The sequence below is a fragment of the Achroia grisella genome, unplaced genomic scaffold, assembly GCF_030625045.1.
Source record: "Achroia grisella isolate CSIRO2021 unplaced genomic scaffold, CSIRO_AGI_Agris_v1 utg1433, whole genome shotgun sequence".
NCBI lineage: Eukaryota > Metazoa > Arthropoda > Insecta > Lepidoptera > Pyralidae > Achroia > Achroia grisella.
This window is the reverse complement of record NW_026712632.1, coordinates 218,941-231,697: the sequence shown is the minus strand read 5'-3', so window position 1 is coordinate 231,697 and position 12,757 is coordinate 218,941. Positions and strand designations below refer to the sequence as shown.

At 31.7% G+C, this 12,757-nt stretch overlaps 1 protein-coding gene across 2 annotated transcripts in view; it reads right to left on the bottom strand.

Moving 5' to 3' along the window:
- Positions 1-6,154: 6,154 nt before the first annotated feature.
- Positions 6,155-12,757, bottom strand: part of LOC131855484 (neurotrimin-like) — a 214,126-nt gene continuing 207,523 nt past the window's right edge. Inside the window, exons 9-14 of one of the 2 annotated variants that reach the window (XM_059206762.1) lie at positions 12,602-12,692; positions 11,205-11,337; positions 10,346-10,501; positions 10,066-10,249; positions 8,866-8,898; positions 6,155-7,479 (exon numbers count right to left, since the gene is read on the bottom strand). In XM_059206762.1, the coding sequence (XP_059062745.1) occupies positions 7,394-7,479; positions 8,866-8,898; positions 10,066-10,249; positions 10,346-10,501; positions 11,205-11,337; positions 12,602-12,692 (683 nt within the window). In that variant the 3' untranslated portion in view covers positions 6,155-7,393. The remainder of the gene's footprint in view (positions 7,480-8,865; positions 8,899-10,065; positions 10,250-10,345; positions 10,502-11,204; positions 11,338-12,601; positions 12,693-12,757) is intronic. The other variant, XM_059206763.1, reaches the window with a different exon arrangement.

The following is a 12,757-nucleotide window of genomic DNA, read 5'->3' as shown; positions in this document are numbered from 1 at the left end:
TATAACCATCCACATTCACATGTAATAGTTTCTTTAAAATATGTTCAAGGTTTGACCTCAGACAGGCGACTATAAAAACTGAAGCGTCTATAACTTCTCCAAGATTCTTAAAATTAAATACTCACAGATGTGTGCACCATTGCGAGGAAAATGCAATAAATGTATTGCTATATAGAGAAAAAAAAATATGTATAGTCTTAGGGAATCTGGACACTCATTTTGACTGAACCACAATATTTTGACGTTTTCCCAAAACTTCTTAGAGGCGTTCTCTTTTCAAAGCATATACAGGAAATATATATAGAAACTTTTTAAATTATTTACCTACCTAATTGTACAACTTAGAACCTAAAAATAAAAAGCTTAAAGAAATATAATATGATGACTAAAATATATTATTAAAAGGGGTCCCTTTAGGCAACGTTCCGAAGATACTGGCAGCGTTCCCTCTTTGAATAGCTAGACTAATTCTTTGTCCAAGGTAGCTGCCAGCCCTTCGGTCTTCTGTGTTGTGATATTTTTAAATATACAACGAATAGAGTAACTTAGGTTTATTATCTCAACTAGCTGTTCCAGCGACTTCGTCCGCGTGGAATTTATACAATCATCAATCAAACCATTTACTATTTTAATCCCCTCACGGGTTTTCATTATAGGAATTTATCAAAATCTCTATTTTAAAACTTACCCCTCAGGGGTGGAATTTATCAAAATCCTTTTTTAGGGGATGCCTAAGTCATAGTAGCGTTATGCATGCAGTCTCAGTCCGATCGGTTTAAAATTCCCAAAGTTTCATACAAACTTCCATCCCCTATTTTATCCCCCTGGGGGTAGAATTAATAAAAATCCTTTCTTGACGGATGTCTACGCCATAACATCAACCTGCATACCAAATTTCAGCCCGATCCGTCAAGTGGTTTGGGCTATGCGTTGATAGATCACTATGTCAGTCAGTCAGTCACCTTTGAGTTATATATATATACAATAGTAGTATAAAAAAAAACTTGAATGGGTATCCGTCGGCCATATATCCCGATCACGTATCATCATCATCGCAGCCCGAAAGACGTCCTCTGCTGGACATAGGCCTCCCCCAAAGACCTCCACGACGATCGGTCCTGCGCTGCTCGCATCCAATGCCTTCCAGCGATCTTGACCAGACTGTCGGTCTACCTTGCTGGAGGCCTTCCCACGTTGTGGGATCACGCGTTGTTATTCAGGAGGATTAAAATGCCTCGTATACTGACACGATTCCAATTCTGTCTTTCATTTGCTTGATGTAGCTGTGCCTTGGTCTTCCTCTCCCCTAATTCCTTCTATCGTTCCCTCAATTATAACTTTCATAAATTCATCGTGCCGTATTGTCTTAACATTTTTCCTCGTCAATTTTTTATAGTATTCAATATCTGCCTTTGGGAGAAGGGGATTGTTAGTAATGTGTACTTGTCAAGGCCCTAAGAGATCTTCAATGAAATGAACTGTATGTTTAAATACTGAGTGCCGCTTCAAGAGCGGCTTCAAGGACGCGCGTCGTCACTCTCTTATTCGATTAATTTATAAATTCGCAATACATTGTATTTAAACATACAGTCCATTTAATTTAAGATCCCATAGGGCCTTGACTAATAACCTGGTTACTAGCAATGTACCATGTCAGGTTGACCTCTACGTGGTACCCCTGGAAAGTATCGTGATAAATTCATAGGGAATTTACCACGATGGACTAACTGACCTGACTTCATGCTCATCTTATCATCCTCCACTGGTGCCCCGCCAGCGTAAACCGTTAGCACAGGTGGGAGCACCATTCCATTATCATCCATAACAAAGAATATCTGACTCTTTTCTTTCATCCTGTGTAATGCTTCATCATTTCTTACTTTATCTTTCCAGCTAATTCTTTCCATTCTTCTCCAGTACCACATTTCAAAAGCTTCTAGTTTGTTCCTTTCTTTTTGAGTTAAAACATTTCAATGAATTTAAGAATTATATTAGTGTGGCTTAAAAGGAAACATATCATAATCATCATCATTAGCCCACTGCAGTCTACTGCTGGACATAGACCTCTCCCAAGGCATGATCCTTAGCCCCTCTCTTCCAGTTTTTACCCGTAACCCTACGTATATCGTCCACCTAGCTCCGTACACTAAGTTTGCCAATTCGCGATCTCCAAAGGAAACAATTGATTATTAAATAAAACAAACTTTTCATATTTACAAGAACATAAATTTATTTTATATAGTTATCTCGAAGCTATCACTGGTTACATTTAAAAGGCACCGTATTCAACATTTGTAGCTTTGTATATATGTTCATTGACAACATACGTTCTCTTATATATATAATTCAATTCAAAGTCTTGGATATTAATAAGCAATTAAGATTTAGGCCGAATTTGGTCCGTGCGTGTAGTAGAGACTATAAAATCAGCCAGCCAAGCTTCAACTATTAGTATATTAACATACATATATTTTATGAGACGACACAGCATATTAATATATTCATATATAATGGACAATAGATCCAATACTCATATAATTAACATTAAACATTTATGCTACGTTGTCGGTTTCATATTTTTAAAGATATATATATATATTTTCGATACATTTATTGTAAATTCACATAACATTCGAAGTAATATTATGAACTATGTGTATGGAATTATTTGACGGGGTAATTTTACATATTATATGATAAAGTAAAATGTTTGTTTAGGAGATCTATTTTATAAGACTAGTTCATGCTAAGTGACCTCTAAAATATGTAGCGCAATGCATTTAGTACCGTTTTCCTTTCTTAGTTAAATTCATTATTCCTTGTTTATAATAATATCAAAATATATATGCGGAAGATCGAATTTATAATTTATTGGGAATTTAACTTTATATATAAATTATTAAAGTTGATTATTAATTGTGTGGAATTAATACATTCTTAATTTGAAACATGTTTTTATATTTGAACGTGGAACAATATATAAAATAAATACAAACATATTTTGAATTTATATAAATGAAATGTTTATTATACATATGTATAGCTTATATTTGTATTAGTGGAATTATAGTATTAATCATTATAAAAATACTATAGGTATTTGCGTATTTTGCTGGTTGTTTCATACAAATTCATTTGAAAGATTACATTGTAGTTATAAGCACCGTCTTGGATGTATGAGGCACATATTATTAAAACTATGACTATATGGTAAGTAGCTTATTCATTATCTTTTAATTATATTTATTATGGCCAGTGTACAATCCATAGATAATAATAAAAAGTCTAATAAATCTATTTTCGCTATTGAACTGTTTCATCCTTTTTTTATTACTTTATTAATATTAAAAAATATGACATAACTGCACGATATTTTAGTTCATATTCTAGCATAGCTCTTTGAAATTTACTATCTTCCGAAATTATATGAGTTTTAACACTATATATATAGTAGACGTTTATATGTGTTTGTATACAATTATATAAATCTAGATCACTTGTAAATTAGGTATATTGATGTATGTATATACATCATTATAAATGCAAAAACTACAAAATTGATTCGACTCACAACATTCTCATTGTACGAGCCCTGTTTAGTTTAAAAATATAAATTTGTGTGCATTAAAATTTTTTTTTTTTCAGTTTAATGCTCATAATGCAACAGTGCAGTTAACGACTTAACACCATGCCGTTTTCTAATAGTCAACCATTGAAAACTAATTCAGTTGAATGAAAATAACAATTTTATTAATATAAGACATACAATAATGTTTGTAATTTTAACTTAAGTAGCATTTTGTTGCGTGAAATCTGAATTATTAAAAGCATGGACATATACGTGAACTAAACTAATGTGTTTCGACTTTGGTAATATTTAACTAAAGTATTATTACCTAAATTACTTAATTAATGTTATTGAAAACCTTAAGTAAAACAAATTTCATGATAAAATAATATTTACAGAAATTTCAATTATACGCATGTGGAACAAAATGGTTTAATATATATCTATTCATAAATTAATATTTAATTACGAATTCAGTTAATTTATGAATACATAATCAACTTAAAATACCTAAATTTTAAGAAATAACCAAAATTTTGGGAAATCAATTCGACAAATAAAACTAACGAAAACCAAGCTGCCAAGTATTACTAAAATAGAGTTACATTTCAACTGCGCATATATTGTTCGCTTGGTTTCATATTTCCTTCTTTTCAGAATACAATTGTTTACTTATATATGTATTTCCTTAATCATTAAACTGTACATCATTATTATAGGTAAGAAAAATATATAGTAATCTTAACAGAATAAAGTTACTGGGATTTTATTGTTTTTATTTGTACTTTGTGACAGATAATAGTATGTGTAACGAGATGGAAAATATAAAAACTATTAAAAGCAAAACGGCTTTGAATGTTTGAATGAATGTTAACAAGATGACGTTAACATAAACTCAAATAAAGGTAGTAATAAAATAGTCGCATTCAACATTTTCAATGATGGCATTATTCAATGAGGAACACGATACAATTCATATTTGACACATTCTACCGTCTATTAGTCTACTACATTTCCAGTAACACACAGTGTTAATTTATCTGTGCACTATAGATGTGGTTTATGGTACACATTTAACAAATGTATTAGAACTTATAAAAAATACATTATTTTCTTATAAAATACAATAAGTAGATTTATTGGTGTAAATGCTGTACATATATTTTAAAAATAGACATAATCAAACATATCATGTACGAGCGCGTACGTATGTGACTTTCAAGCATAATTTTAAGTACCTGCAATAATTGTATTCTGATAATGTAATAGGTCTTTATAAAAATGCTTCAATATTGTACAACAATAACATTATACAAGTGTAATTCGCCGCCGAGTCATATGATACCGTTTGACGGGAAATTATAAAAGCAAATAACAAATATACTCGTTACTAAAGTAATATTAAGTAAATAAAGTACTCCTTAATTAGGTGAACCTTATTTCAGTACGTTCAAAAAAATAATAGCTTTTTTATATTTAAAAAAGAAGTTTGTTCACTGAAAGTATTAAATCTATATTCGCATTATATATATGTACTATTGATATGAATATGACACATTGTTCATACACAAGGTTCACGATCCAATTTTGTCTGCTCTTATCACTACGACTGATTTAATCTTATTGTGTTGTTATATTTGAGCCTAAATAAATTAGTGCTGGTTGGTAGTTTGTATTCACACGTTTCGACTTGTAAAATGTGAACTTACAAGGATTGTTTAAAAGAGCAACACACAAGTTTCTTGTGATGAGACAGCTTTCCGAATAAGCGGTAGATTTAAAAAAAAATGTTGACTATTCAAAAGTGCTTAAATTAAGTTTATTTGAATAAATGATTTTCTATTCTATTTTATTCTATTCTAAATCTAAACTTAATTTAAGCACTTTTGAATAGTCAACATTTTTTTTAAATCTACCGCTTATTCGGAAAGCTGTCTCATCACAAGAAATTTAGTATTAAATAAATGTTAGTTGTAAGGCAGTCAAAATAGGCTAAGTATTTTTATATTAAATAAAGTTTACAATTAGGTATAGTACAATAAATAAATTATTATTAATTATACTTAAAAAAAGTAATGTATAATAATTATTATACAAGTTACTTGATAACTTTTAATACTCGTTAATTACTTAATTAAGTAAAATGAATTATTTAGTATGTACGTAGTTAATAAAATGTGTTAATAAGTTTTTTTAAACCATATGGTAATCTCCCTACATGACCATAAAATTACTAGATTTTATTCATTCAATTCAAATTCTTTTATTCCGTCATAATACCAACATTATCTGTCATTAGTTAGTAATAATATGCAATATAAATAATTAAAGTAGAGCCAAAAGTTTAGGGGAGTTAAAATTTTAAGATATTTAATTTTTTGTTTTTTGTTTTTATAGTTTACGATTATTGTTACACATCTATATTAATTAACAATATAGTAGATTTATATAATATATTGTATTGAAATCTATTTAGCTGTTTAAGTCTAATTGTAAGACATGACGAATGATAAAAACCTTGCGATTTATACGTCGTTTGATGATTTTTTTTTAAATTACATTGACTTTTATGATTTATATTGATGATTAGTTAAAGATATACATAATGTGTTTATTATATCATCGACCAATCATTTTAATTGTAAGCCTAGTTCAGAAAGCCCTAGTTAATTCTGTTACCAAAATAATAATAATGCCTTTGGACAACTCACACAACGTCCAGTTCCAAGATAAGCAGAGCTTATACTCTATGGGTACTAGACAACTGATATACTTAGATATTTTTTTAAATACATACATAACCTACATTTAAAAAACACTCAGACTGATACAAACAATCATACTCATGTATACAAATATTTGTAACGTGCGAGAAATCGAACCCGCGACCATTGGAAGTAAAGTGTTGTGCTACACCTTTAGACCACCGAAAATATGATAAATATTGACTTGGATTAACTAGAGTAGTCCAAAATAGGCTCATGAGATTCAACTCCATCCTAAACTCTTTCCCATAGAGTGCTGTATACACCGTAAATAAATATTTATGGTAAGTTATAAGTTATAGTTAGATAACTTTGTAAGCTTACAATTATACTAGGGAGGGCATTATTAATAATGAGTACTAGTTACACCATTTGACAGGTCGACCTCCACGCGATCACCACCGAAAGTTCCTAGTAAATTCGTTACTGGACTAATTAGAGACTACAACATAGGTTTTTCTAGAACGCACACGTGACATTCCTGATGTTTCAGACGTTTATAGCCATTTACTATCAGATGGTCTGTATGCTTTATTATCACCATTGTGGTATAAAAAAAATACTTGACCATATGTTTTTACTATCTTCGTCTACTGGTGTAATGTTAGTATATACCGTCAGATCAGGCAAGTACACTATTCCACATTCATCTATAAAAAAAACTATATATTGTATGATTCAATATATTTAGTAATACCTAATTGTAAACTTATATATTGACGAATTCACAAACTGTCATACATTAAATTGGATTGAGGCAGTGACTGATTGATCAATTGATAGGGATTGTATAATAGAACTGTATGTATATTGTTAATTAATTTGAAGTGATTCGCCAGGATTCATCAATGAATGGAAGAAAGAATTCAGTCAAAAACGTCTGAATTTCAGATGTGACTGAATTTTATTGTACCTAGTCTTTAACAATTTCATAGTTGTGTAATTCCCTAATGTAATATTAATAATGTCTCATATATATATCAAGTAGACAATTGCAAACACTTAAAAGCAGTTGTAGTATGTACTATATATAACAATAAATAAGTAATTAACACTACATTTACAGCTTCCGGACAAGGAGATAGGTGAGTGTGGTCAATAGGAGAGTCGTGGATCCCGTCACCATACTGGCAGCACCTCGGAATACTAAAAACATATTAAAGACATATTATTTTCACTTAATCCTACTTAAGTAATAATCAAGCGTCTGAATTCAGTTATGCGCGTCAAAATCATCTGGATTTTTAGTCAATCCAGATACTAGTGGCCGCACGAATCAGATGACTGTACTTTCTAAAATATTATAATTAAGGATTAGTTCTGCTTTGAACTTTATATCTGTCATTATTATATGTATAAATCTCATGACTTTTATAATATTGTACTAAGTAGTTTATATTGACAACTAGGTTTTTTTATTTATAGTTTTTAGTATGTAATGCATTGCATCTTGATGCATAATATTCCACAGCTTATTTTACATAATGAAGGTAGTATTATAATTTATTGGTCGCTTCATTAAATATTATGTACATATTTTGTAATTTACTTGTGTAAGCGATTTATTAAAATTTTCTATTTTATAGTTTTATCTACATATTATAAAACAAAGTCGCGGTCGCTGTCTGTCCGTCTCTATGTATGCTTAAATCTTTAAAACTACGCAACGGATTTTGAAGCGGTGATTTTAAATAGATAGAGTGATTCAAGAGGAAGGTTTATATGAATAATACATGTACACCCGGGTGAAGCCGGGGCGAGTAGTTAGTTTAACTATAAATAAAAATAGCTAGTTTCTTATCGGTTTATTATTAATCCAAATGTATTTGGAATATGGGGGTAGAATCAAAAATACATTGAATAAATCCCAAGCGTAATACATATGTAATCAGTAACGGCTTATTGGATAGGTTCATTGGATTCCAGCAGCTCGATGTGTTGGAAACTACCTATGACATACATACGGACAATGTACCTCAACGAACATAATATAACCTTAGTGAAACCTCTAATGTATTGCTATTCCTATATACTAAGGTCGTACCCAATAATTTAACTGACATATCTCAACCTTCTAATTGAAAATCGGCATGCAAAATAAAGCGGCAGAAATAAATGATATAGAGATACTCATGCAGAATTTACAATCTCCCTTTGCTGTACTAAAAGGGTTCAGTATATGCATTTGTGACGGCATCTATGAGTATGTATTTATGATTAGAATGATTCTACTGAAGTTTATTATATGATATCTCAGCTCAAAAAAATTTAGTACCAAAGTAGAATCTTGTCTAATTGCGGCATTGAAATTTGGTACAGTTAATACAAAAACACAAAAAACTGTAATTTTTACACTAAATATTTAATTTATATATATGTCAGTAAATTAATAACTTACACAATTCTTATACCAAATTACAACGTTGCATTCTTTTATACAAAAATTTTCACTGCACTATTAATATTGTATAGCGCATAAAAAAAATAGAATAAAAGTAAAGTAATTAAAAATAAAATAAAATTAAAACACACCTGAGCTACGTTGGATATACATGGACTGCTCAACTAAAAAGAAATCAAACAAAATGTTATATAACAATGAAAGAAATGAAATTAATCATAATATATGAACATACTAATTAATAAATAAATGACTTTGTACAGTGAATTATCATAAAAATATACCTATGTAAAGTGACAGAAATACGTCTATATGTAAACAATTTTTTTCTGTATTTACAGCATCAATTTCTCAAAGTGCATACTATTGTATAACTTTGAGTTCAGTAATTAAATTAATTAGTAATTAAAAATTTATGTATTAAATTTTAATGACGTCATTAATTTAATTTTTATTCCCCATTTAATGATCATTATACATTATAAAATTAACTAACTGACTATCGATAATTTGATTTTGATATAACCATTATAAATGATTTAGTTAACTTAAAGTAAGTTCGTTTAAGACGTATTAACTTGTGTTTTATTAATATTTACTATATTTTGTATTCAATGACAAAATGGCAAATATCAAAGTTAATTTATTTACATGAAGATGAAATGACATTCTAATGTTTTGTTAAAATGCTTCATTCACTTAGTTGTAAGTAAAATCGGTTCTAAAGATGTTGCAATATAAAGAAACCAGTAACATAACTAAATAAAGAAAAAAATAACGCAAAAGCCAAATAATTATATCAGAATGCGTGAAGTATAAATCTGTGATGACCACAGACTAACAATATATGTGTGTGTGTGTGTGTGTTAAATACATCGCAGTGAGAGCAATGTTTTTTTTTTATTGATATACTGTTTTATTTATTCATAATCTATACATGTAAATAAAATTGGAGTGTCTGTTTGTAATATTGAAATAACCATTTTTACTACATGCATATGGACATAAATACGGTACATACACCAAAATAACATTTATTACAATCTTTGTCTGTCTGTCTGTTTATCTGTTTGTTCCAGCCCTGAAATGGATGGACCCGAGAAATCTCTCTGGAATTTTTATCGGGTTTTTTTTGGTAGGTAGTTGATGTAATAAGAAGTAATTTAGGCTACTTTTATTCCGAACTCCTTCTCTAAAAAACTATAAGCTTGCGAAATTTCATACTCACAATTTTGTTGTGAGTATGAAATTTCGTTGTGTGTGTGTTGTTTATACATGTGTATGTGCACACATAATATCTTCACGCTATCCAGGATGAGGTTTATATTTACCAATATTGAGGATCACAGGCTTAGGTTCTCTGCTCCATCCTTTACTATTCTTCGCTTTGACGATGGCCTCATACTTGCCAGCAGGGAGGCTGCTAATCTCATAGCTCATTTCGTACAGTTTCAACCCACTTTCTTGTGGCAGTGATACAGATATATCACTAGGATTCTGCGACACAGATTCGTCCTGAGAAAAGAGATTTAATTTTTTGATGGTAAACAAACATAGGGCACATCTGATGGCAAGAGGATGGTATCTAATACAGAATATGAGAATACATACTATGCCGAATGGGAATGCCTGAATCTGGACAGCTTCGAGTGGCAGGTGCGAGTGGACCTTCCAGGCAACCTTGGCACCGTCCGCCTCAACGTCTTCCACGACTGGCCTCTGGACAAGTTCCACGGAAGAGTTGTGCCGTCCATGACTGTTGATCGCCTGTAATACAAATAGACAAGAACTTAGTACCCATATGATGGTTTAGCCCTTGATTAATCCCCAAGTCCTTTGCCCCTCTGATTGATCTCTCGCTCAATTCAAGGGGGGTCGAAATTACGAAGGCTTGACCCGAGTTTCGAAGCGGTTCCCTTTAGATTAGCGTTGTATCCGTCAGGCGGGAATTGGCCTTCAGCCGCTCCATAAGTCCTTCCTTTGGTTTCGAGTGACATCTGCACTCGCCCCCTATCGTCCGATGAAGCTGTAAAGGCCAGCTACGGACAACAGCATTAGAGTAGTCTGAAAAAAACTCCCTGCAACTCGCGACTTTCCGCGTATCAAAGTGATCTTGAAAAATATTCAATAATGTAACCCAAAAAATCCAAGAAAAAAATTTCATCGTTCTAGCTTCAAAACTGATAAGGATCAAAAATGATTTTTCAAAAAAACTTTCATCTCCTATTTTCTTTTACCCCCCATTTTCAAGCTACTAGCTTAAAAATGACGATACTTCTATACTAACTTTCAACCCCTTACAACCGATTTTTGCATTAAAAAGTAACCTATGTCCTTTCTCAGGGTCTAAACTATCGGTGTACCAAATTTTCTTTGAATCGGTCCAGTAGCTTTGGCGTGAAAACGAGATAGAGAGGCAGACAGAGTTACTTTCGCATTTATGATTATTAGTAAGGATTAAAATACTTACAACGCAAGTGTACGTGCCAAAATCACTATCACTTTTAGGCACCACTACGAGAGTGGAGAGAGGAGTATGGGAGTCATCGTTGATGACTCCTTCGTTGATTAACTGGTTATCCTTGTACCAACTGAGGTATGGTCTGAAAAATAATGTAATAATTTTTATAATAGCTAATGCACAATTTACACTCAGCCCGAGTGGGTAGGGAAGTGAGCAGCGCGAGAGTGTAAACACGAGTGGAAACACTTCCCATGCCATTGGCGCTGCCACTCGCGCTGCCCGGCGCTCCCTCGATTGTCGGTTTATCGTGCGCGAGTCAAAGGACTGGCAGCGCGAGTGGCAGGGGAAGTGGCTAAATGTAAACGTAGAATAATACATTCATTCATAATTCAAGAACATCGCTCTTGTCGCTGAAGCTCATGCCACTTTACAAGATTTTCCATCATTCTCTTCAAATGTTGATAATTTTGTTTGTTCTATACTATAATACGCATGTATTATGCATATAAACCTTCCTCATGAATCACTCTATCTATTGCTGAAAACTGCATTAAAATCGGTTGCGTAATTTAAAAGATAAACAAACAGACAGCGCCGATGACTTTTTTATTATACCATGTAAGGAAGAATAGAATAGAAAATCATTTATTCAAATAAACTTACATTGAAGCACTTTTGAATAGTCATCACATTTTTTTAATCTACCGCTCATTCGGAAAGCTTTCTCATCACAAGAAGAACGAGCAAGAAACTTGTGTGTTGCTGTTTTAAATAATTTTATTCTTACTTTACAATTTAAGTTTAAGTGTGTGAATACAAACTACCGATTAGCACTAATTCAATCAAATAGAAAAAATATTAAATACAGTAATGCAGAAGAGTAACAGAGTACCTTTCCCATTCTTTTTAGAAATCTGCATACTGAATTTGCTGATCGAATAAAAAATTACAATAAAAAAATACTTACATTGTTGGATAAAAAAGTAAGATAGGATCTCTCATGTTAAATTGAATTAAGATCGGTTCAGCCGTTTAGCAGAGAAAATTTAACAGGCAGATAGTCTAACGGCATCGTTGGTCTAGCAGTTTAGCATAACGCTATAATTCCTATGTTCGCGGGTTCGATTCCTCGCACGGTACAAACATTTGTATTCGTGAATATTACTGTTTGTATCGGTCTGAGTATTTTCTATGTCTACAAAATGTATCTAATTATTTATATCAGTTGTCTAGTACCCATAATACAAGCTCTGCTTACTTTGAGACTAGATTGCGTTACGTGAATTGTTCAGGAATATATATATATATATGTATGTATATAATATATATATTTATTTTTTCTTTTTATATATTTATTTATAAAGTCACAGCTTCGCAGTTGCTATATAAGTAAGGATACTCACGCGGGCTCCCCGTGTGCGGAGCACTGCAGTTCAGTTCGCACGTTCAGTGCCGTGTTGGTCTCCTGCCGGTGTACGTGTACTCTCGGCTTGTCTACACACAAACAAACATACATGTATTATATGACACCTACCTTCAAATTTTTGCCTCATATGAAA